The 25,928-nt window shown below is 40.3% G+C and overlaps 1 protein-coding gene across 1 annotated transcript in view; it reads left to right on the top strand.

Moving 5' to 3' along the window:
- Positions 1 to 25,928, top strand: part of NIBAN1 (niban apoptosis regulator 1) — a 153,018-nt gene that overhangs the window by 65,335 nt on the left and 61,755 nt on the right. Inside the window, exons 3-5 of the mRNA XM_045452675.1 lie at positions 1,271 to 1,402; positions 5,659 to 5,773; positions 10,632 to 10,799. Coding sequence (XP_045308631.1) covers positions 1,271 to 1,402; positions 5,659 to 5,773; positions 10,632 to 10,799 — 415 coding nt within the window. The remainder of the gene's footprint in view (positions 1 to 1,270; positions 1,403 to 5,658; positions 5,774 to 10,631; positions 10,800 to 25,928) is intronic.

Below are 25,928 nucleotides of genomic sequence, written 5' to 3'. Positions count from 1 at the left end.
TATCCCCATAAAACAGTGATTTTTAGGGAGTTTGTTACTCACAATGTAGGAAGTTTGTTAAAAATGCAAAGTTTGATCCATAACCCCCAGAGATTCTGATATAGTAAGTCTAGAGTAAGGCCACATTTTAACAAGCATATCAATTGATTTAAGCGGCCCAGGTTAAAAAAAATGCACATAAAACTATAGAGTTCAGCCTATATATCGGTTCAATCTCATTTAAAGAGAAAAGTGAGATTCTCTCTTACCTGTTAATGAGGCAAGATAGGAAACTGCCTCTTTATCTGTCAGGACAGAATAAATTCAGAAGGCAATTTAGTTCATCCCTTAGCCAATTCTTACAAAGATTAGCATATCTATCTTCTCCATATGGTTCATGTAAATTTTGCTTGAAAGTGGAGGGATACGTTTCTAGAGGCACTTTGATTTTTTTAATAAAGGGAAAATAGATGTAAATTCAGGGACATGTGCAAAACAGGAGGCCCATTCCTATATTCTGAGATAATACAGGAATTATACCATGAGACAGGATGTGAATTATTCCCTACACAGTTAACCCAAAGGGAGACCTAACTAAGAATCTAACAGAGACTCCCCTACAGCACGTGTGTCACCAGGGTTAAGGAGAAATCCTCAAACTTTTTACTTAAGTACAAAGGTAGAACTGAGGTTTGCTGGCTTGCCTGCTCGATCTTCAGCCAGAGGGCAAACAAGGTCTCCTTGAGGAGCATGGGGATGTGTTTACAGCCAGGATCCCCAGGGCTTTTGGATCTGGGAAGCCCATTGAACACTGACCCTCAAGACTACACCTGACAGTGTGATGAATAGGGGAGCAGCCTTTTAAATCTCCTATTTTTGGGCATATTCAAGGTGTTGGGGTAGATAGCCACAACTCACACTTAACTACCTCACTCCCTCTCTTCTGGAGTTTATGACAGATTCATTAAGTGCCACATATATACAAAGCACAACCTTATTCCTGTAATCCCGATTCTACCACCTACTTCTCTTCTTGTAGCCTAATGGAGGGAAATGGAAGTCACAAAAATATCAATAAGACAAATATTTGCATTTGGTCAGAGGGAGTAGGAAGGGGAAGTGTGGAGGGAGGTGGGGAAGCAACAATTTTCTCAGGATCTCACAAGATCTCAACTATCACAAGATAGTTTCCTAAAATAGTCCTTGAACTGCCATGCACAGACTTAGTTGGTAGCATGCTGTGTGTGTTATCTTTTGTTGTAATAATTAATCATATTCACCTTATTTAAAGCCACCACTGGAGCCTGGAACTGTTCTGTATGAAGCAGAGCTATCACAGTTTGCTGAAGACATAAAGAAGTGGAAGGAGCGGTACATTGTGATTAAAAATGATTTTGCTGTGGAGAGCTATGAGAACAAAGAGGTAAAATATTTCCTAGTTTTCACTGGTTCTTGCACCATTTTCAAGCATGGGCCGGGTTGATTGACATGCCCTCTCCTTTGAGACTGATTCGGTCAGTAAGCACTCACTCATGCAGATACTCACTTCAGTTAACATGTTTACTGAATGCCTGGTATATGCCAAGTGTCCTAGAAGGTTCTGAGCATATAACAGCAGCTGAGAAAGATGCTTGCAGTCTAGTGGGCAAGGTAGACTTGGAACAAGTAATTGCAAGTGAGCCTGAAGATAAGCTACACTGAATGACCAATGCAGGGGCCTTTACTGTGATCATTCAGCTTCAAGATCTTTTTCAGTCACTGCCTGATATCTCCCCCTCTCTGCTCAGTGTCTCCATATCTTCCTACTGTTAAGCCTCCTATGTGACAAGCGTCTGAGGAGTTAACTTACTAAGACTATGACTGAATTTGCCTGGTTGCTAAGAATTCAGACATTTCCATACTTTATGCCGCTTACACTTAATGGATTTCATTTAACTTTTTTCTGCTTATCATATTATTTTCCTATAAAATAATTAGATTATTAGCTAATATAATATGTCTGCAAACTACAGAGAAAATGAGGTAACGTGTAAAGCGCCTAGCACCTGAGAGGACTTCAGTCTTTATTGGTTCCCATTTTTTTCCTCATGGAAGGAAGTAATTTGGCCTAAGAGGGAAGAACCCTGGGCAGTGAATTTGAAAAACTGAAGTTTAGGTTGGGCCTCAATTAAAGTGGAGAGTCAGGCTGAATGATCCCATTGGTTCCTTCCAGATCTCGCACTGTACACATTTTTAGTTTACATCGATCCTCAAGCTCCTTTTGAAATGAATGGTTACTGTTCAAACAGTTCAAGGTAGTAACAGGTTTAAAACTGCTTTCTTGACTCAGTTCAAGAGTACTTGGCACAACCTCCATGGATACTTTGAGTAATACTTCTGATGCTAAATCATTAGGAAGAGGCTTTAGACTGACAGGTCAATGTGTTTCCTTTCCATTTCTGATGGAAAGTAGAAATAAAATACAGTTCAAACTTATTCCACAGGCTACCAGGCAATGCTCAAGTGCTCTCTTAAGTAGTCTTACTCTTTCAACATTCATTAAGCTAATATCTTCTCTGCTTATTGCTTATCTATATGAGGACTTTATTCAATACCTGATTTGCTCTCAGAAGCACATTGTCAATGCACTACATACAATAATGATAATAATAACAAATCATCTCATATTTTGGATGGCGCATTACAATGTTCTTTAAGGGAAGCTTGAGAAGAGGCAGTTATAGCATCATGGTTAATATAATGCACGTTGAATCACACCTTTGCTGGTTACTAGATATGTGTCCTTGCGTAAATTGTACATCGCCTTGAGCCTCATTTTTCTCATCTGTAAAATGGTGAGCATGATCCCTTCATCACAATGTTGTTGTGAGCATCAAACAAATGAATGCATTGAGGTACTTAACATATGGCCAGGCACTGGCAGAGCCCAATGTAGGGCTATGGCGGTTTGATTACTGCTAACTAATTAGGAGAAAACACAATAGAGTTTGCTCTTGGATTTATTAGGGTTTTCACCACATTTGGTGCTAACTGAAATTTTAATTTTGGATTAGATTTTGGTGGTTTTTTTTTCTTCTTCTTTTCATTTTTTCAAGCTTGCCCCTTCCACTTGCGATTTATGGACTGCATTGTTTGCTTTGCTTGTCATTTTTAAAAAATGTTTATTTATTTTGAGAGTGGGAGTGGGAGAGGGGCAGAGAGAGAAGGAGAGAGAGAATCCCAAGCAATCTCTGTGCTGTTATGCATAGCCCAATGCAGGACTCGATCCCACAAACTGTGAGATCACGACCTGAGCTAAAATCAAGAGTTGTACACTCAGCCGACTGAGCTACCCAGGTGTCCCTGCTCATCGTGTTTAGTTTTATTTTTATTTAAAAAATTATTTTTCATAGTTTTTATTTTTGTTATTTTTTAAAATGTTTTTATTTTTGAGACAAGGAGAGACAGAGCATGAGCAGGGGAGGGGCAGAGAGAGAGGGAGACACAGAATCTGAAGCAGGCTCTAGGCTCTGAGCCGTCAGCACAGAGTCCCACGCAGGGCTTGAACTCATGGGCTGTGAGATCATGACCCAAGCCGAAGTCAGACGCTTAACCAACTGAGCCACCCACAACGCCCCTTTTTTTCATCGTTTTTAAATAAACTTGCTCAGTTTGTTAAGATATGGTCACTGAATTTGATAATAACTACATATTTTTTTAAAACTTGGAAATTTAAAAAATGCCCATGCATGGGGCGCCTGGGTGGCGCAGTCGGTTAAGCGTCCGACTTCAGCCAGGTCACGATCTCGCGGTCCGGGAGTTCGAGCCCCGCGTCGGGCTCTGGGCTGATGGCTCAGAGCCTGGAGCCTGTTTCCGATTCTGTGTCTCCCTCTCTCTCTGCCCCTCCCCCGTTCATGCTCTGTCTCTCTCTGTCTCAAAAATAAATAAACGTTAAAAAAAAATTAAAAAAAAAAATAAATAAATAAATAAAAAAATAAAAAATGCCCATGCAGTTTGCCATAATTCCTCAAGGTTTTAATAATATCCTGTTTTTTAATTTATAGAAGGGCATTTTAAAAAAAATTATACCTAAGAGGGGCGCCAGGGTGGTTCAGTCGGTTAGGTATTCTACTTCAGCTCAGGTCATAATTTTGCGGTTTCTGAGTTCGAGCCCCACGTCGGGCTCTGTGCTGACAGCTCGGAGCCTGGAGCCTGCTTTGGATTCTGTGTCTCCCTCTCTCTCTGCCCCTCCCCCACTTGTGCTCTGTCTCTCTCTATCAAAAATAAATAAAATGTAAAAAAAAAATTTTTTTAATTATACCTAAGAGTTATATGTTAAGTACCTATAAATTGCCTATTGCCTATTATTTCATTGAGAGTCCATTTTGGCAGGTAATTAAGCAGGAGAAAATGAAGCATTCTCATTTGATAATCAGGCCCTACTTCCTGTCCACTTTCTGGACAGACCGGGGTGTGATTCCTGGATTTGTCACCAACTTACCACTGGGCTACTGGCAACTTATTTGAGCTTCATTTTCCTCATTTATAAAATGGAGATAATAACTAATTCATAGCGCTCTTTTGAGGATTAAATAACATCATGTTTATAAAAGCCCAGGTTGGGGCCGTTATAACAAATAACACAATTCAGTCTTGAGGCCAGTCTTAACTGAAATGCTCCTTAGACTTTCTCAAAGTCACCATTTCAGATTCTTCTCTGTTATGCTCTGGGTCCCTGAGGCTCTTAAGCAGCTGATGAGTGGTTCTTACAAACTGGAAAACCTTCTTAGATGTGCAAGAATTTGCTTTGTTGGGTCTCTTCACTTGCCATCCTACTGATGCAGAATATGTTATTGTTATTGTGATTTTGTTGCCCTGATCGACACCATTTTCCTTTTCCCCAAGACTACCCTCTAGCTTTGGAGTACTACAATTTCCTGGTTCCATTCCTGATTTGCGTTTAGGCTGTTCATCTCAAAATTTTGCCCTGACTTAAGCCCTCCCCTCAGATGCACATGCTTATCTTTTTGTCCTCGTGAGTGGATCTTCCCACAAACTGCTTGTGGGCTTAGCAATCCTCTGCACCTCTTTGACATTTCCCGAACCACAGAGCTTTTCGTCTGCTGGCCAGACTTTGTTCTGATGTCATGATGTTACCTTTCCATCCCAGACCATTTCACTGCAAAACAGTCTCACGTAGCGGCATGTCTTATCATGGCAACATTTTTATGTTTTTGGTGAAAATCCATGGCAATCATAATTGCAATTACGTGTCCCGTATCTCACTAGTCGTCAGTGCCTAAGCATTTTGTGCAGTAAGTGTCTGTATGCGTCATCACTCTTGTGGTTAATAAGAATGATTCAGGTGCCATCGTCTGAAATGGTTAAGTGTGGTGCAGAATTTCGAGAAGTTACTGAGATTATGTTTTCCCCACTTGAGAAACATAGCTAGGGTGAATCTCCTGGGATTAAAGACTCTGACTTACCATGTTGTGACCATCACGTGAAAGTATTAAAGTAATACCTTGCAAGGAACAGGTATGCAAAACCTATTTTTAAAATATATGGCTCTTAATGACATAGTGGAGGAGTTGCTATCTCTGAGTCGTGTGTGCCTGTGTCTATGTCTAATATTACTGATATTTTTCAAAAATCCAAATGGAGAAAAAAATCACTTATTTATGCTTTTTTTCTCCCCAGGCCTATCAGAGAGGAGCAGCTCCTAAAAGCCGAATTCTTCCAGCTGGTGGCAGGGTGTTAACCTCAGAAGATGAATATAATTTGTTATCTGATCGGTTTTTCCCAGACCCTATTGGTGAGTTGCTGAGCATTCTTTCTCAAGACAAAACTCCTAAACTTGTTTTATTTAGCTAGACCAGTGGGTCTCAATGGGGGAAGAGGACATTTGGCTGTGGCCAGAGACATTGTTGGTTGGATAGAGGGTAATGACACTGCTAAACATGCTACAATGCCCAAGACAGCCCCTGACAATGACTTACCTGTCATAAAATATTAATAGTTGCTGAGGCTGACAAATTTGGGGCTAGCCACACATTCTCTGTAGACAAATGGAAGATGTCATTTCTCTAATTTGAGTAAACATTTTACCACTTCTGTTATTTGAAATCACATTCAGTAATACACAAGTCAGTCCCCGTGTTTCTAGCCCATGGAAAATGTACCATTCATTTGTCAGGCATCTTAAGGCCTTGGAATATATGCCAGCTTTAACAGCAATACACAGGGTGGCAAAAATAAATAGGTAGGGTCCAGTCTGTGCAATATACAATACCACCATTAAGCAAACAAGTCCAGACCTGTCTGGGAATATTATTTTTACAATTTTAGGATGATAATGCAGTAAAATATCCTAAACTGACAAAGTACTTTAAACAAACGTTGCAGTCACTCATAGGTACTATTTAAAAATAGCATTGCATTAATCAGCGAATCTGTAAGTTGCCATGGAAAGAGTATTGAATGATAAATTTGGAGGCTGGATTTTTATCTAGTTCTGTGACACTTATCAAGTACTTTCCCTAGCTGTTACTGATCCTCTGTGGTTTCCGATTCTCCTACTCTATCTAGGTCCTTGAACTTAAAAATCTAGAAGGATCTTTCCAGCTCTAACATACTATGATTCTCATTTATTCCACTTTTTCCATGTAGAAAAAGTGATGGATAATATGTAGACAAAATAGCACATTTCATAGAGATTCATGAACTGTGGAGAACAATTCCATCTGGCTTTGTGTAAATCACACCACACAGTAATTACTTGGTTTCTTGAAGAGAGACATGGTTCTTAAAATGGGTATAATCATATCATTAGAATTTATGGAGAAAATTATAATTATTTTATCAATCATTATTTTGGTGCAGAATGCTTAGCATAGGGTTTTTAATAGCACTATTATAGGATTAGTACATGGACCATAAACCTAGACTAACAAACTATTACTAAGTAATTCAAGCTAAAACAATGCTTTATGTGTACTGTACATATTATTATATTTCCTTTCAACATCTACTTGTATGTCATCTTGGCTCTGGAGCTGCCACTAGAAATGGGAATACCAACTTGATGACTCTTCAGAATCTCTCCAGTAGAACTTTCCAATGAAATCAGTCAGAATAGACAATACATTTATCGGTTTTTTGGTGAAATCATATCAGAAGGAATGAAAAGGAATAAAAAACACAAGGCCTGTGTGACTAACGCTGTTTGGCCCAAGGCTTCAGTTTGCGGTATTTCAGTGACTTTTTTTTTTATTGTATGGTGTGGCTCTCTGGGTATTAAAAATAGAATATTCTACAGTAGATCATTTGTGATATCTTTGTAACTCAACTCAGAAAAAATGCAGACTAATGGCCTCTGGAAAATTGTTGTACATTGTTAAATGGGAGACAACTAGAGGCTAAGAGGAGTGAATTTTAAGGGGCTTGCTGAAGCTTTTAAATGCAAAGGGTCAGTGTTGCTTTTGACTTATTTGTATAAAACTGACATCTTGGAAAGAGTGAGGGGAATGGTTTCATAAAACCATGTTAATCGGGAAAGACTCACTGTGTGTTACTAATTCAACTGGAAATAGAATAAAGGCACAATAAAGATGGGAAGCATTAACCCCACTTGGGAAAAGCGCTGGAGGTTATGAATGAATATGTCTTCTTTACATGCTATTCTACCAAGATGATGTATCAATAATGCCTTCCTATTTGGCTAAGGTGATTCACTTATTTGACAGTTATTTAGAATCTCATTTGGTGCACAAAACAAAAGGCTCAAATACATAAAGCTTTATTATTTTGCTAAAAATATTTTTGGATATTGCAAGTCCAGGGCTGGTGTGACAGTTCCATAAATGTCAGGGACCCTTTCTAGCTTTTTCTCCCTTTGTCTCTAGGTCATTGCCCTTATTGACATAGTCTGAGGGGGCTGCTGGAGCATCAGGCAGGGGTTTTCTCATTCCAGACAGCAGGAAGGAGAAAAAAGGAGGAGGTGGGGCATTCCCTTTCTTCAAGGACACTTCCAGGAAGTTTCGCTACCTCTCTAGTTTATATCCCATTGACCAGAACATAGTGGCTGGGGCACACCAAGCTGCAATGGAAGCTGGCAACGTAGTCTTTGTCTTCAGCAGTCACTTGCTCAACTGAAAGTTAGGGATTTTATAACTAAGAAAGAAGGGGAAAATAGATAATGTGTTACTGTTAGAGGTCTGTGCTACCAAATTTCATCATTCACTCGTTTGTTCGTTCATACATTGATTCATTCTTATATTATGTGCCTGCCAGGTAGTTTTCGAGGTACTGGTGGGCCAAAGATTGTGCTTCTAGTGCATTCTACTTTGTTACCTTCAGCTTTCAGGACATTGAAATAGAGTCCCCATATATGCCCCAGGAAATCTGTTTTTTATTTATCCAGTCTTGATTTATTAATTTGCCAGTAGCAAGACTCTGTTTTGGAGTGGCTTTGATCCATTGTTGGGTACGCCCAGTGCTTTCAGTGGCCTCTTAGAGGGTTCTTTTTTCCTCCCCTTCCCTGAGATTGGTGCCCTTTTTATGTAGGCAGGGAGCACAGAGCTAATAAGCTGGGGGTCATTTAACCAAGAGTAATATATAATTGGAATGCATGGAAGGAAATAAAATTTGGGTAGGGATATGAATAGTAGCATGGTTTAACATGAGTTTCTTGGAATTGATTTTGAGGTAAGTGGTAAAAGTCCACTGTTTAAAGCTTTTAAACTTTCCTAGGATAACATAGCACATTTACTCAGCAAACTGTAGTTGAACATCTAGTCAGTTCCATGACTGTGCTAAGGGTTGAGCATGCAAGGATATGTACGATGCAATTTCCATCCTCTGGGAGCTCCAGGGCAGTGTTACTGCTTCTTGGGGAGGGGAACTGTGTGAGAACCAGTGGGGAGCTCATCTCATTCTGTGCCCTCCACCCTGAGTGTGAGTGCCAGACATGAAAACAGATTTCTGCAATATTTGGGGAGAATAACATAGGGAGCACACAACTCTGTCTCTAGTAGTACAGTGGTGGGGGGGTGTGTGCCAACAAAGACACCCCAAGGAGAAACTTTTAAATGGACTTTTGAAGGATGAATGAGGATTTTCTAGGCAAAAGGACTTTCTAGATGGAAATGAAAGAGGAAAAGGTAATAGGAACTGTAGAAGCTACCTGCGATATCATGGAATGGATGACTACGTCAAAGGAGAGCAGAGACTAGTGAGAGTGGAGGGAAGCCAGGACAGAACAGGGCAAACACCAACACTTCACAGGGGGATGGAGAGAAGGGGCAGAGGAACCAGTAAAGCTGGCCAAGAAGAAACAATTTTTTAAAAAGCACAAAGGACACCAGGAGAGAGGTGATGCTACAGGTCAAAGGGAGAGAAGAGAATCTTTTCCAAAGAAGGGGTAGTTAGCAGCAGCAACAGATGTTTCAGATTAGGTTAAAAAGTCTTAGGTAATGGGGGCACCTGGGTGGCTTAATCAGTTAAGCATTGACTCTTGATTCTGGCTCAGGTCATGATCCTACAGTTGTGAGATCTGTTCCTTTCTTACATAAAATGGGAACCCATCTGCACTGAGCGTAGAGCCTGCTTAAGATTCTCTCCCTCCCTCTCCCTCTGCCCTTACCCTGCTCACATGTGCACACACACACACTCACTCTCTCTCTCTCTAAAAAAAAAAAAGGTTAGAGGGGGAGGGAGCCAAAACATCAGAGACTCTTAAAAACTGAGAACAAACTGAGGGTTGATGGGGGGTGGGAGGAAGGGGAGGGTAGGTGATGGGTATTGAGGAGGGCACCTGTTGGGATGAACACTGGGTGTTGTATGGAAACCAATTTGACAATAAATTTCATATTAAAAAAAATAAAAAAAAATTTTAATGAAAAAAAAAGTCTTAGGTAATATAAAAAAAGAAAGGCTTAGGTAATGAAGAAGAAGCCCCAGGTTGGCCATTAGGATGACATCAGTGAGCTCGGCACTGGGGTTTCAGGACTGGTGGGGCAGGAACCAGACCGAGGTGAGAATCGGGTTGCTGCTCAAAGAAGCAAGTGTTGGTTTGGCAGCGGTAGGGAGGAGCGGGGACGGGAGTGTGAGCATGTGCACAGGTGGACAGGTGAGCCTGAGGAAGGCTAGTGGGGATGCACAGACTCTGTGGAGCATTGCTATGAGGAAGTTGAGAAAGAGGATGTCTGGTGGCCCTGGCTGTCTTTGTCAAGTAGCAGGTGAGGCCACCTGCTGGAGCGAGACAGGTAGAGCTGGTGGATGGAGTGAGAGGAGCCTGAACTGCCATTTTCCACCATCCTGTGAAGACATCTGCTTCATGGTTCTGTTCCACGGCCTGCCCCAAAGAGTTTCCCTCACAGGCTGACATAAGTATTTTAAAGTTTATTTAATTTGAGAGAGAGAGAGAGAGAGAGAGAGAGCGCGCACAAGACGAGGAGGGGCAGATTGAGAGGGAGAGAGAATCCCAAGCAGGCTTCGTGCTGCCAGCTGCGGAGCCCGATGCAGGGCTCAAACTCACAAACCATGAGGTCATGACCTGAGCCGAAACCAAGAGTCAGACCAAGACTGAGCCATCCAGGTGCCTCCTGAAGTAAGTATTTTAAATAAAAGATAACACATTTTAAAATGTCTTTGTGTTTTCAATGTTTCTTTAGCATCCAGTGAGAAGGAGAATGCTCAGCCCTTTGTGGTCGTGCCTAAGGAATTCCCAGTGTACCTGTGGCAGCCGTTCCTCAGACACGGCTACTTCTGCTTCCACGAGGCCGCCGAGCAGAAGAAGTTCAGTGCTCTCCTGAGTGACTGCATCAGACATCTCAATCACGGTATGACATGGCTGTCCTCACATCCGCATCTGGGCTGCTTTTTCTCAGGGGGCCTACTCAGTCGCCTGTTAGAATGATTCCTAGAAAGAGCCGCCATAGTGCTGGCCCCTGAAAGGAGGGGAAGTCAAGTGAAAGCAGGAGTTTGGAGCCCAGGAGCACCTCCACTTTGCTGGTTCTTGAGTCAGGTCTGGGAAGCCTCCATGAAACAGAATGCAGGGCATGTGTGAGCCGTACTTATCCATATAATTTTGTGCACAATCCATCCTCTTCCTTTTTCTTGATGTTTCTTGCTGAAATGACAGCAAGGATGTGCCAGCTGTCCCTGGCAAATTTAGTCCTTATGACATTTCTTGTTTTTTCTCTCCTTTGTATCTGAATAACTTGCTCAAAACTTTATGGTACACAAAATCACTTGGAGAACTTATTGACCACGGATTTTTGGGCCCCACCCTCAGATATTCTAATTCACTGGATCTATAGTGGAGCCCCGATTTTGCTTTTCTAACAAACTGCCGGGCGACGCTGATGCTGCTGGTCGTGGGCCACACCTGGAGTAATGTTGGCTTCACTTTGCTCTAGGTATGGATTTAATCGGCATCACGTCTATAATGGGAAAAAGACTTTTCATTGCGCTATGGGATGTTTTTGATGAATTGATGTGAATGCAGGGTTTTCTGGACTCCACGAAGTCTTCATTTACAGATAATTAATATTTTTGTTCTTTGGCCGCTGGAAAGGCAGTTAGTCAAGTATCACTGAGGATGTACCCTGTGTCAGCCTCCATAGGTATTAAGAACAGAGTCATGAACCATGCAGAGTTCCTCTCTCTGGGTCTATATTCAAACACAGAAGAAGGACCACAGGAGCACAAATTCACAAGATAACTTGATAATGTGTTGCAGAGTAATGGGGTATTACTACACAGTGAAGAATGGAGTTCAGGACTTGAGGCTTGTCAGAGGAGGTCTTTTTGAGCAGGTGACTTTTGAATTGAGTCACCTTATCCATCAGTGCCTTTATTTCCTAATAAGGCTAATGTCATTGTATATTTTCTTTAGAGTTCTGAGGTTTCCCTGAGAATGTCAGTCCTCAAGAGCAAAAGTCGCTAGCGATGTTTGTTGGTCTGTTCTTGATTCTAGCTCGTGTATTGGTAGGAAGCTATGGGAAAAAATAATGTCACTCTATTTTGCTATAGCAACTCTGAGTAACAATGGTCACAATATTGGCTCATAACTGGTTAGGGACTTTATAAAAACGATACCCTTATTAATATCTTGCCTTGTGGTTTTGATGTTTTAGAGACAAATAATTGCCTAGCAATGCCCATTCCATCTAGCTCATTTTTCAACACACTCACACCTCTGTGTGCAGGGCCTTGGTCTAGTATGAACATGCCGTTGGCACTAACCATGCGAACCATGCAGTTTCACGCAGCAGAGAATGTTCTCTGCCTCGCCAGATGGGACTTGCTTCATTCCCCCTTCCATGTACATAATAGGAAATTCCCTGGGGAATTTTTGGATGTGATGTAGCCTGCATTCAGATTCCATTTATGGAAGATTTCAGTCAATTCAAAACCTAACTTTGCTCTCCAGTGTTATCAAAGGCACTAAGATAACAAGGTCTAGTCACTTGCTCTCATTTTATGTCACAGTCGTCTGTCCATAAACAACTTTCCCTCACTGAGGCTCTATGCAGACTTGCTGTGATGTGGCAGAAATTCCTGTAGCCACAGGCAGGACCAGAGACCATCAGAACATTGTAAGGAACAGTCTTTGACTGCCATGGGCCAGTGAGCTCCCGGGTCTTTCCCTCCTCACTTGTCTTTCTGTGTTTTTGACCGCACAATGTACCACCCATCTTTACTGACTCACTTTTGTTGTTTCCACCTCTACCTGTTATTCACTGTGTGATCTTGAGTAAACCCGTAAGAGGTTCACGAACAGTGAACCATTCTTTTTTTCCATAATTACCAGAAGAGTCCAGAAATAGATGTAAAATTAGGGCCATGATGGGGGCCTGAAACCCTAAGGGGACGGCATGATTTCCACTCTCAGGCAAATAGAGTAGGGCTGTCAGCCACAATATGCCGCTGTTGAGAACTAGGTCTGAGATATTCAGGCAGCTGGTGCTGGGCCATCATTGACTTTGTCCACTCACAAGTCTTCAGGGATCTTTTTTTCCTTTCCTTTCCTTTTTTAAAAAAGTTTATTTATTTTGAGGGGGCGGGTGGCAGAGACAGGGAGAGAGAGAGAATCCCAAGTAGGCACTGTTAGCATGGAGCCCAACATGGGGCTCAAACTCACAAACCGTGAGATCATGACCTGAGCTGAAATCAAGAGTTGGACACTCAACCAATTGAGCCACCCAGGTGCCCCTCTTTTTTCTTTTTAATTTTTATTGAAATGTAAATTGACATAACATGGTATTAGTCCAATACCATTAGTCCATTATGATATATGTATGTATATATATCATACAATGATCACCACGATAAGTTTAGTTAATACCCATCACTTCACGGAATTACAACTTTTTTTCTCATGATGAGAACGTTCAAGATCTACTCTCTTAGTGACTTTCAAATATATACTACAGTGTTGTTAACTATAGTCACTACACTGTACATTACATCCCAGAATTTATTTATTTTATAACTTGAAGTTTATACCTTTGATTGATCACCATCACCCCTTTCCCTGCCTCCTACCTCCTGTCTCTGGCAGCCACCAATCTAATGCCTGTTCCTATGACTTGGTTTTGTTTTGTTTTGTTTTGTTTTTAGATTCCAAATGTAAGTGAGATCATATAGTATTTGTCTTTCTCTGTCTAACATATTTTACTAAGCATAATACCCTCAGGGAATCTTTGAAGGAAGATCATTTCATTGCCTTTGTGGTAAGTTCCACCAAAGATGTCTGCCACTGGGGATTCCTAGGATACCTCCCTTGGTGCTCAAATACCACCGCAACCCAGCCCACTTGCCCCAGGAATTCTGGGTTCAAACTGATCCAGGTATCCTTGTCCATTCATTCTGAATCCAGAACCACTTCTCCTACTACTCCTTATGGGGTGGGTGTGTTTCCTATTTAATCTCAACAAAGGGCCTGATTTGTCTTGACAGATTCAATCTCGACACCTGGTTCTTGGACAATAAAGCTATGTCTTAGAGTAGGTTGGGGCAGGCAGAGGGCTCTCTGCTCCTTCTTCCTTCAAGAGAGGGAGCTGCTTCTGGGCTCCTCAAATATTATTTACACTCCCAAGGTACATAAAGGTAGGTGTGTGTGTGTGTGTGTGTGTGTGTGTGTGTGTTGTTTTGTTTTGTTTTGTTTTGTTTTGTTTTTGGCACCTCTTCATTGAGCAGGCATAAAAACATTCCACAAGATTATTCTTTAGCAGAACATCCCACTCCAACACACTGGCCTAAATATCAAGCCCATTGCATAATATGTGCCCAGAGCAACTTCTGTCCTCTGTCCTTTTGGAATCACACTGCAATCCCTTGTCCCCAGTGAGGGAAGGTCAGGGTACTAAATGTCCACCTCCATAAAATGAGACTTACATAAAGCCAAGGTATTCTAACACAGTCCTGTCCTATTCTTTAGAACTTTAGTTTGAAAAGTCTGGTCATTGTAGTTATAGGGTTAGAGTTAAAAACTCTTTTAACAAATACAGAGTTGTACATATGCGACATGGAATAATGATCATTATCAATGCAAGCCTGTCTTTTCAGCTCCGGATAATGATTCCTTGGCATAGGAATTTGCAGGAAGGAGAAAAGGTGTTTCTGGCGGGAGGAATAGTATGCGTGGAGGGTCAGGAAGAGAGTCAGAGCATGGATCATTAGAGAAAGTGAAAGAATTTTGTGTGGCTGGTGCTTAGAGAGGAGAGAGGATCCAAGTGGGGATGGGAAGATGGGCAGGATCCAGGCTATAAAGGGCTTTGCAATGGATATTAAGGGATTTGCACTTTATTCTAACAGCTAGAGGAAACTTTTAAAGGGTTTCAAGCAGATAAGTGACTCAGTCATATATTCATCTTAGAAAGGTCACACTGGCTGCTGTGTGGGCAGAGGATGGGAGAGTAGCAGGCTGGGATGCCAGGAGACCACTTAGGAAGCTTTGGCCGGCAACGGATGGGGGTAGCCTGAGCCAGAGAGCTGATAATGGAGATAGTGAGAGGTGGCTGGATAAGAGAGATATCCAGGAAGCAAAATGGACAGAACTTGAGGTTAGATGGTGTGGAGAGTGAGGCAGTGGGAGGAGTCCCAGCTGCTGCCATTCTCTGAGACGGCAGCCTTGCCTAAGGAGCAGGTTCCAAGGGAAGGAGGTAATGTAGTCAGTGTTGTAGATGCTGAGTTGGAAAAGTCCATGAACATCCAGGTGAGGAAGTCTCATAGACAGACACATGGACAGGGCTGGAGACGAGGACAATCTGGGGAAATCAGCAGTCTTTGTGCCATCATTGAAGCTGTAGCTGGCTTTGTAGGAAGGCTGTGGTTTGCCAGCCCCTCAAAGGGAGACCGGCTTTTTTTTCTATGTATCCCCATTGCCAGCAATTGTCTGGTGTCCGGTAAAGGCTCTGTAAATATCTCAATCCTTCATCCTTTGGTAGTTACAAATATGCTCATGTGTGAAAAAGCATGGAGCATGTATGTTGGTGCAGCTTAAAGATGTTTGTATGTAAAATCTGTAAACATTAAGTGAAATGGGTTGGTGCTTTTATTCACTCACTACGTGGATCTGTGATTTTACTATTGAGCCTGTAGGCAGCAAGCTCATCAGGAATATAAAACCTTTGTGAAATTCAGTGGCTCAGTTAGGTTCTCTGACTCACCCTCTTCATACAGATACATACTTAATTGCCGGTGTCTGTTCTATATTTTATTTCAAGTTCACTGCTACCAACCTGCTTTGGGACTCATATATAAAAAACATTCCCAGAGGCTTATGGTTGATCTTATTTTTTCCAATTACTGCCACTTCCTTCTATAGGTAACAGTCAGATAAATCACCTGTAAGCACAATTTTTGATTAAAATCCTTCAGTGGGCACGGCCATTGTCACAAAGATGAAACATTTCATTCCAAGGCGGCTGGCTGGGCCTGATTTACTGTATTCACGGGCACAAGCCACCACTCTCCCAATCTTGCTGCCTTACTCCTCCCGCCTTCTTTGAATCAGAGTGTTACTTGGATACCTTCGGCTTTGCATATACCTCAAATACCTATGCCTCCTTTCTCCCTATTCCTTGCTCCTTTGAGAACCAGCTTCAGTCTGACCCCTGCCATGAAGACCCCAAGGTTAACTTCTCTAGCACCTGTTATCTGCCCCCCTGATTGGAAACTGTCTGTAGTTTGCCTCACATTGTTCATTTTCACATCTCCTTGTCCTATTTCTCTTCCTCTATTTCAAGTCCCTCAAGGGAAATCGTGTGTCACCCTTGTATCCCCATGCAGTGCTCAGGCAAGTATCTTGTGTTTCATAAAATGGCTCAAGGACATGAATGAATTAATAACTTACTGCTAAAATAAAGCTGACTTCAGAATTGAAGTGCGATTTTAGAGACGATAATTGTAAATGTGGCTTGGCCTATTTCAAAACCACACTGGCATGAGTGACTGAAGGAATTTGTCAACACAAAGCCTAAAGGGTTTGAGGAACAAAAGAGTCCGATGTTAGAAGGCCACCGTCGCTGGATGAATGGTGATTCTGGAAAGGAGGGGGACCACTGGCAAAGTTTTCTTCGACGGTACTGTGCTAGCTTGAAGGACAGCCAGGATTGCCACTCACCAGACACTGTTGTCTTCATCATCTTGAACACTAAGAAAGAGGGGAGAGTGAACTATCTGGGAAGCAGGAAAAGTTAGTATAAAAGAAGAGCCCAGAGGATTTGGGGAAGAAGAGCAGAATCATGTAATGATGCCCTGCAAACCTCTGTTTCAAATTAGACTGTTCAATCACTTATGACAATTGTGACATCCCAGGGTGCCTGTAATGGAGTGAGTCAGGCTGAATATGAAGCTGTCACGGTGATTAAACTTTGGAATTGGTTGCTGTCAGGATTGACTGCTTTGAGCTCTTATCCCAGAAATCCCACGTCAAATCAAACGCCTCTATTAGATTTGGTTTTGACACTTGCACACTTTCAGTGTTCAGTAAATGTTGCTGAATTAAACTGAATTTTAAAACAGAAAAGGATCTTATGATTCAAGTAAATAGAGCAAACCCTTTCTGGTGTGTTTATTTGAACATGACGTTTCATGCTCTCCAGTACTCACCAGTGGATCTCGGATCTGTTTTCACTAACGTCTCCTTGGAGCAGTGTCTCCTCAGCCTATGATCACCTGTGAAACAAGTTCATTACTTGAGGGACTAAGTGTCTGATGTGGGCATCAACCAGTTTTAACTGAATCTGTACAATGCATTTTATGTTGTTATATATGAAAACATACTTAGGAATTTGTAGCACATACTTATATTTACAGACACACCTATCTCTGTGTCAGAAAATTCTAACTATGTGTGGGATCTTCTGGACACTTTATTAGAGATGAATGTTTGGACATACATAAATATAAGTACAATTTTAATAAGCATCTCTTTGCATGCTTTTACTTATAAAAAGTATTCTGCAGTGTACTTTTGTTGCAATGCATAAAAACCTATATACACCATAAAGGAGAATGCTTGCTAAATTACTGTTTAATAAGTAACTCGATATCAGTTTCCAGTTTACATAGGACTGACCCAAGGAAATTCTTCCCAAAGATTCTCCCCGCTTGGAGATGACCTTCTCTCCTTGGTTTTAGTCTGTGCTCTTTGCCTCACACAGTGAATGCTGTACAAATTACGAATATTTCTCTGTCCCTTTGTGAATATGCCATTTTCTCTAAAGGAGTTATCACTTCCCCCTTTCTGACCCTTGCTTATTGTTTATACAAAGCTGACTTTGTTTTTAAAAAAAAATTTTTTTTTCAACGTTTATTTATTTTTGGGACAGAGAGAGACAGAGCATGAACGGGGGTGGGGCAGAGAGAGAGGGAGACACAGAATCAGAAACAGGTTCCAGGCTCTGAGCCATCAGCCCAGAGCCTGACACGGGGCTCGAACTCCCAGACCGCGAGATCGTGACCTGGCTGAAGTCGGACGCTTAACCGACTGCGCCACCCAGGCGCCCCTATACAAAGCTGACTTTGGAAGAGACCTTAGTGGTCACCTATTCTAACCCACCAGAATTCATTTATGATAAGGCTCAAATAGTGCGTCACTTGCCCAAGGACACAGCTGGATAGTGGTAGAGGACTAGTTGTTCTGACACCTAGTCCTTGACATCTATTGTCTTTTCAGCATTACTTTTTAGAAGACTCCTTCATCTCTTAGTCCTTTAAAACACAAAACTATTAAATCAGACTACCTTTATGATATATTTGCATGACCCAAACGTGGGTTATGTCTGGTTTCTTGATAAGTAGTTCTATCTGAATTTAACTTGGTATATTGTGCACCTGCTAAACATAACTGTATCTTTTAGTTTAGATATGCTCTGAAGATAAAATATTTGGTAATGTAGCTTGTTTACTGGTTAAATTTTGTGTATGATAAAACTATATATGGTTTTATATAATTTAAATAAAAGCTGGTTTGTAAAGGAAGATTATGCTGCTTATGAGGACATGGGTTGGAATAGTCTAAAAATAATACACCTAAAATAAGCCAGACAGAGAAAGACAAATACCGCATGGTGTCACTTATATGTGGAATCTAAAAAAAAAAAAAAAAAAAAGTCAAACTCACAGAAACAGAGTAGAAAAGTTGTTGCCAGGACTGTAGGGTAGGGGAAATAGGGAGAGGTTGGTAAAAGGGTACCAACTTTCAGCTATAAGATGAATAAGGTCTGAGTATCTAATGTAAAACATGATGACTATAGTTGATAGTGTTTTGTATAATTGAAATTTGCTAAAAAAGTAGAATTTTAAATGTTCTAACCACCCCCCCCAAAGATAAATACACAAAGTGATAGATGTATTAATTAACTAGATAGGGGGAATCTTTCCACTACTATATATATATATATATATATATATATATATATATATATATACATATACATATATATACACACATACATATACATATACACATATACATATATACATATACATATACATATATACATATACATATACATATACATACATGTAGTATATACGTAGTTACCAAGATGTACCTATTAGATATCTTATAATTTTATATGTCAGTTTTGCACCTGAATAAAGCTAAAGTAAAAAGCCAAAATAATAGATCTAAATGTGTTTCATTCATATTATTTATACTTATGGATACACTTAAATTACTCAAATCTCTCAAAAACAGTCTAAGAATTGATACTGAAAGAATAGGTCTCCATCAGAGACTAGAATCACGAGAAGTGTTTTCTCTCAGCCATTTAGCATTTATCACCACCAGTACCTATGTATATAGTCTTCCGTTTATCTGTTGCCTGAAGCTACATTGCCATGGAACTACTGTTGAACACGTCTTTTGGCCTGTCCAGCAAATGTTATCACCTCAGTGAAACCACTGATTCTTGCTCTTCACCTCCCCTTCCTACTTCTTTTTTTTTTAAGTTTATTTATTTATTTGAGAGAGACAGAGACAGTGCAAGTAGGGGAGGGGCAGAGAGAGAGCAAGAGAGGGAGAATCCCAAGCAGGCTCTGCACTGTCAGCGCAGAGCCTGATGCAGGGCTTGAACCCATGAAGCCATGAGATCATGACCTGAGCAGAAACCCAAGAGCCAGGCTCTCAACCCACTGCGCCACCTAGGCGCCCTCCCCACTTCCTACTTCTAATGAACCAAGTGGTTATTTTGGTATGAAGCTCTAAAGGTTGTGTTATGATGGTAGCTAAGGGTGACAAATTGGAGCAAATATAAAAAAGATTAAACAAGCAGAGAGTTGAAATTAATTCAAGTGAAGTTATTTGTCTGTGTTATTTGGACTGGGTACATTCCAAAATTACTGGACAGTTTGTGATGTTATTATGACTGATTTTGGCAAAGCTTGACTAACTTTCAAGGGTTTTTGTGTTTGTTTTTTTAACTTGTGGGTGGAATATGGTAAGATGGAAATGATATAGCAAATGAGATGGCTGTTTTAATACGTGGCTGTGTAATCAACATTATAAAAGAACTCCATTTGGCATATGTTCCTAGGTTTCTTTTTATTTATTTATTTTTATTTTTTGATGTTTATTTATTTTTGAGAGAGAGAGAGAGACAAAGCATGAGCAGGGGAGGGGCAGAGAGAGACAGAGACACAGAATCTGAAACAGGCTCCAGGCTCCGAGCTGTCAGCACAGAGCCCAACACGGGGCTTGACCTCACAGACCACAAGATCATGACCTGAGCCAATGTGGATGCTTAACTGACTAAGCCACCCAGGCGCCCCCTATATTTCTTTTTAAAATCAACGTGCAGGAGGGCTTGGAGAAAAGTCTCACCTATTGTCATGGGATGGGGAACCACTGTCCTTCCCATACTGTGAACGAATTTGGAGCTTGTAAGATGGAAGAGAACCATGTTGGGGCTGTTGTTCATTCTATTAGTTGTTTGGAGTTGTTGTTTTTTTTTTAATTTTTTTTAATGTTTATTTATTTTTGACAGAGAGAGACAGAGCATGAGCAGGGGAGGGGCAGAGAGATAGGGAGACACAGAATCTGAAGCAGGGTTCAGTTTCTGAGCTGTCAGCCTGATGTGGGGCTTGAACTCAAAGACCACGAGATCATGACCTGAGCCCTGGAGCTTTTTTCTTTTTTTTTTAAATTAAACATTGACTAGCTATAAAAGAATGCTTATGAAGTATGCAAAAGGTTTAAAGAACATCACTATCACCTCTGTTATTTCTCATGTGCCCCCCCCTTATCCTATTACCTTCTTTTCCCTTTGAGAGAACACCATCCCAGATTTTGTATTTTGCTTTTCTTCATAGCTTTATTATATATATTTAATCATTCTGCATGTTTTTAGACTTTATCTTGTGGAATTTTATTACACACCTTCTTTCATGACTTCCTTTTTTTCAGTATTTTACTCCATTGATTCACTCGTGTTATTGCTTACGGCTGTATTTCATTGATTTGCATGGCAAAATATTTTCCATTGTATTAATGTACCATAATTTCTAGTATCCATTTTACTCTTGATAAGCATTTGGGTTGTTTCCATTTTTTGTTACTAACAGTGCTGCTATGAACACTTTCTGTTTGTTGATGATTTATAGAAATATAATTTTGAATTGATTTGCTAATATCTCAGGGGATGTTCACATCAGTGTTAAGTGTATTTGGCCTGCAATTTTGCAATGACATTTTGCCATCAAGGTTATTCTCCTTTTTTAAAAATAAAGTTTATTTATTTATTTATTTTGAGGGAGAGAGAGAGCATGTGCACAGTGGGAAGAGGCAGAGAGGGAGGGAAAGAGAGAATCTCAAGCAGGCTCTGTGCTATCAGCATGGAGCTCCCTGTGAGACTTGATTTCACAAATTGTGAGATCACGACCTGAGGCGAAATCAAGAGTTGGATACTTAACCAATTGAGCCACCCAGGCACCCCATGTAGTTATTCCTTTTCTATTTCTAATATTGTTGATCTGTATCTCCTCACCTTTTTTCTTGGTCAGTCTTACTAGAAATTTGTCAGTTTTGTCAACTTTTTTTTTTTTAAAAAAAAGAAACAAGTTTGGATTTTTGCAGACGATGGCATATTTGTTTTCTATTAGGTGAATTTCTGATGTTATCTTTCTAATTGCCTTTTTTTTCTATTTCCTTGGGCTTTCTTTTGCTGGTTGTTCCCCATCCCTACCCCCCTCATCTCTTCAGGTAGATACTTAGCTCATTGTGAGGGTCTTAAAATGCTTGAAAATTCTTTGACACCTTTTCCTTGAGAAAGATGAAACCTAATTTTCCCTCTCTTGAATGTGGGCCAGACTTAGTGACTCACAACTAGAGGTGAGGTGTAGTAGTATGTTGAGTTCTGAGAATAGGTCACAAAAAGAATAGCTTCTGCCTGGCTTTCTTTTGGGTTACTTGCTTGGGAAGAGCTGGCCACATCTAGTGAGAACACACAGCAGTGCTCTGTGGAGGGCCACGTGGAGAAAACTGAGGCCTCTTGCCAACAGCCAGCCTCAACATGGCGGCATGTGAGTAAAATTTCCTTGGAAGTGGATGCTTCTGCTGTAGTCAAGCCTTCAGATGATTGTAGCTTTGGCCAACAATGTGACTGCAACCTCATGAAACACCTCAAGCCACCACCCAGAGGGTTCCTGACCCACAAAAACTATGAGAAAGGATGAATATGTACCACTATTGAAAGTTGTTAGCTTTTGGAGTAATTTGTTTTTATAGCAATAGAAAAACTAATACACTCACTAATCATCATCCTTTCTTCTGCTCTAATGTAAGTATAAATGCTTTAAATTTCCCTTTACGTATTGTTTTAGCTTAATCTACAAGTTTGGATGTGAAATGATATTTCATTATCATTTTTTTTTAATGTTACTAGAGAGGGAGAGAGACGGAGTGCAAGCTGGGGAGGGGCAGAGAGAGAGGGAGCCACAGAATCTGAAGCAGGCTCCAGGCTCTGAGCTGTCAGCACAGAGCCCGATGTGGGCCTTGAACCCACAAACCGTGAGATCATGACCTGAGCTGAAGTCGGACGCTCAACCGACTGAGCCACCCAGGCACCCCTCGTTATCATTTTTGCAGTATTTTTCATTTTTCACCATCAGATTTAAATATTTTCTGATTTCCATTATTATTTTTTCTTTAACTTCTGAGTCACTTAGAATTATGTTCCTTAATTTCCAACTATATATTGTGCATTTATTTTTTTTTTAAGCTTATTTATTTTTGAGAGCGAGAGAGAGCACACATGTGAGCAAGGAAGGGGCAGCGAGAGAGGGAGAGAGAGAATCCCAAGCAGGCTCTGTGCTTTCAGTGCAGAGCCTGATGCAGAGCTCAGTCTCACAAACTGTGAGATCATGACCTGAAATCAAGAGTCGGACACTTAAATCGACTCAGTCACCCAGGCACCCCTTATTATCGGTTTCTGGCTTAATTGTGCTGCAGACAAAAAATATGGTCTGTCTGATATTCTTTAAAATTGGTTGCATCTTGTTTTATGGCCTGTATGTGGTGTTCTGGGGGAGGGGGCCCACAGCCTAAAAAGTACCATGGGTACTTCTATACATTTTACAGTTGTATGTGTCTGTTAGCTTTAGTGTATCTTTGTGTCATTCCAGTCCTTTTTTTTTTTTTTTAATGATTGTTTTCTACTATGCTAAATTTATCAGTTACTAAAGAGGGGTTTGTTAAAATCTGCCACTTGAAAGTGGCCATGAATGGTAGATTTTTTCCACTTCTATTCATTGTTGGATAATATTTTGTTACATATTTTGTAACATATACATGTTACTAGATAGATACTTATTTAAAATTTGTTTTAGCTTCCTGTGAATTGAATTATTTACCATTATGAAATGACCCATTTTATCTCCATTAATCCTATTTGTTTTCAAGTCTATGTTGTTTGATATTAATATAGCAACACTAATTTTATTTTTTTCATGGTTTACACAAATATCCATTTAATAAAAACATGACAGTTTCCTAAATGGAGCATTTAGTTTGCTTATATCTACTATAATTACTTATACTTTTGGTATTAAATCTATCTTATTTTGTGTTTTCCATATATCTCACTTTTTCTGTTTTCTTTTCTCTACATTCTTCCCTTCTTCTAGATTAGTATTGCACAATAAAAATGTGTATATTCTATTTGTTTTGTTAGCCTGCATAAGTTAACGTCTCAAAAATTAATCAACATCCTCAACTTTCTCTCAAAATAATACAAGTAACTTAGAACACTAACTCCTGTAACATCCTCCCCCAGCCCCCACCCCGGCCGCAGAGTTTATAGGCTATTGTTGACTTGAATTTTAATTATCTTTTTATTTTGACTTTCCAATATATTATTATTGCTGTTTCATACAGTTTTAATGTTTACCACATTTTTACACTATCTATGCTCACAACTTCTTCTTGCCTCTTAGACCTTCTATCTGGAAGCATTTTCTTTCTTCCTCACCTATATCCTGTAGAATTTCCTTTAGTTTGGGTTCATTCTTTCTTAGTTTTTGTTTATCAGAAAATGTCTTTACCTCCTCTTTGTTCAGAAAAGAAATTTCACCACATGTGAAATCCTGGGGTGGTAGTTATTTTTCTGTCACCACATTGAATATTTTATTCCACTATCTTCTGGCTTCCATCATTGAAGGTAAGAGATTTGTTGTTCTTTTGAAAGTAGTTTGATGTATTTCTCACTTAAAGAAATACATTTTCTTTGTCTTCGGCATTCTGCAGTTTCACGTGCCATAGCTGTGGATTTCCTGTTTATTTATACTGCTTGAAATTTGTTGGTTTTCCTGAATCTGTGGATTACTGTTTAATAAATTTGGGAAAATTCTCAGACGTTATCTCTTTTTCTCCCTTTTTTCTATGTCTTCTCTTTGGAAGAAATCTGATAAGATACATATGATATAAACATTTTATGTTTTTCATCTTTTTTTCTGTTTTTCCTGAAAAGTTTCTACAGATCTTTTTTCTCAGCTATATTTAAACATGTATTTATTTATTTTGAGAGAGAGAGAGAGAGAGAGAGTGCACAGAGGGAGGGGCAGAGAGGGAGAGAGAGAGAATTCCAAGTAGGCTGCATACTCAGCACAAAGCCCAACGTGGATGGGGCTCGATCTCACCAACTGTGAGATCATGACCTGAGCCAAATCGAGAGTCGGACACTTAACTGACTGACCCACCCAGGCTCCCCTCATTTATATTTAATCTGCTGTTACACTCGTTGAGTTTTATTTTTTAGTTGTCATACTTTTTTTATTATTTCATTATTTTCATTCTTTTTCTAATCTGAATAGTCGTTTAAAACCATCTCTCTTTACTCACATGTTTAATTCTTTCTTTTATTTTAATGTCTATTTATTTTTGAGAGGGCGAGTGAGCAGGGGAGGGGCAGAGAGAGGGGGACAGAGGATCTGAAGCGGGCTTTGTGCTGACAGCAGAGAGCCCAATGCTGGGCTCAAACTCAAAAACTATGAGATCATGACCTGCGTCAAAGTCAGACGCACCGACTGAGCCACCCATGTACCCTAATTCCTTCTTTTATTTTAAAAACGTGTTAAACTTAACATACTTTATATTTCGTGTCTGCTAATTCCATTATCTGAGATCTTTGTGGGTTGTATTCTGCTAGTTCTTATTTCTGCTTGTTCTTGCTCATGGTACCTTATTAACTTGTGTGCTTTGTGGTATTTCATGATAAACTCATATTTCATTGAGGCCAACTGAAGGTGAGTTCCTCCAGAGAGGATTTGTGTTTCTTCTCACCACATGCTAGAGGGCACTACTAGATATTTGGAGCACTCAGCTAATGTGAATTTAGGCCATAAAGGTTGTGGGAACATGCTTATGAATATGATTTCTCAGGGGAAGTGTTTATCTCCTTTACTCAGTGCCAAGGTTTGACACAGGCAATGTTCCTTGTAATGGTCTAAAACCATGTATATGTGGGTGGTTTCTGCAATTTAATTGAGCACCTCATATGGATTGGGAGTACCCAGCATCCCGGAGACTATGTAAAGGGTAGCATAAAGTCATTGGCCTAAGGTTTAGGTTAAAGGCATTGGGTATGTTACGTCTTCACTTTTCTAAGCCTAGTTTCAAGGCTTGGCTTATGTGTTGGGGCTTTGTCTTAGTTTGCTAGGGCTGCTATGACAAATTACCACTGACTGGATGGCTTAAACCCCATAAATTAAAAAAGAAATGTTTTTTAAGTTTATTCATTTTTTTAGAAAGAGAGAGAGAGCGCGCACAAGCAGGGGTGGGACACACACACACACAGAATCCAAAGCCAGCTCCAGGCTTCGAGCTGACAGCAGAGAGCCCAATGCAGGGCTCGAACTAACAAACTCTGAGATCATGACCTGAGCTGAATTTGGACGTTTAACCAACTGAGCCAACCAGGCGCCCCAAACCCCATAATTTTTTTGTCTCACAGTTTTCG

The sequence above is a fragment of the Leopardus geoffroyi genome, chromosome C3, assembly GCF_018350155.1.
Source record: "Leopardus geoffroyi isolate Oge1 chromosome C3, O.geoffroyi_Oge1_pat1.0, whole genome shotgun sequence".
In the NCBI taxonomy this organism is placed as follows: domain Eukaryota; kingdom Metazoa; phylum Chordata; class Mammalia; order Carnivora; family Felidae; genus Leopardus; species Leopardus geoffroyi.
The sequence above is the reverse complement of the archived record's forward strand: the minus strand, read 5'-3'. Positions and strand labels throughout refer to the sequence as shown.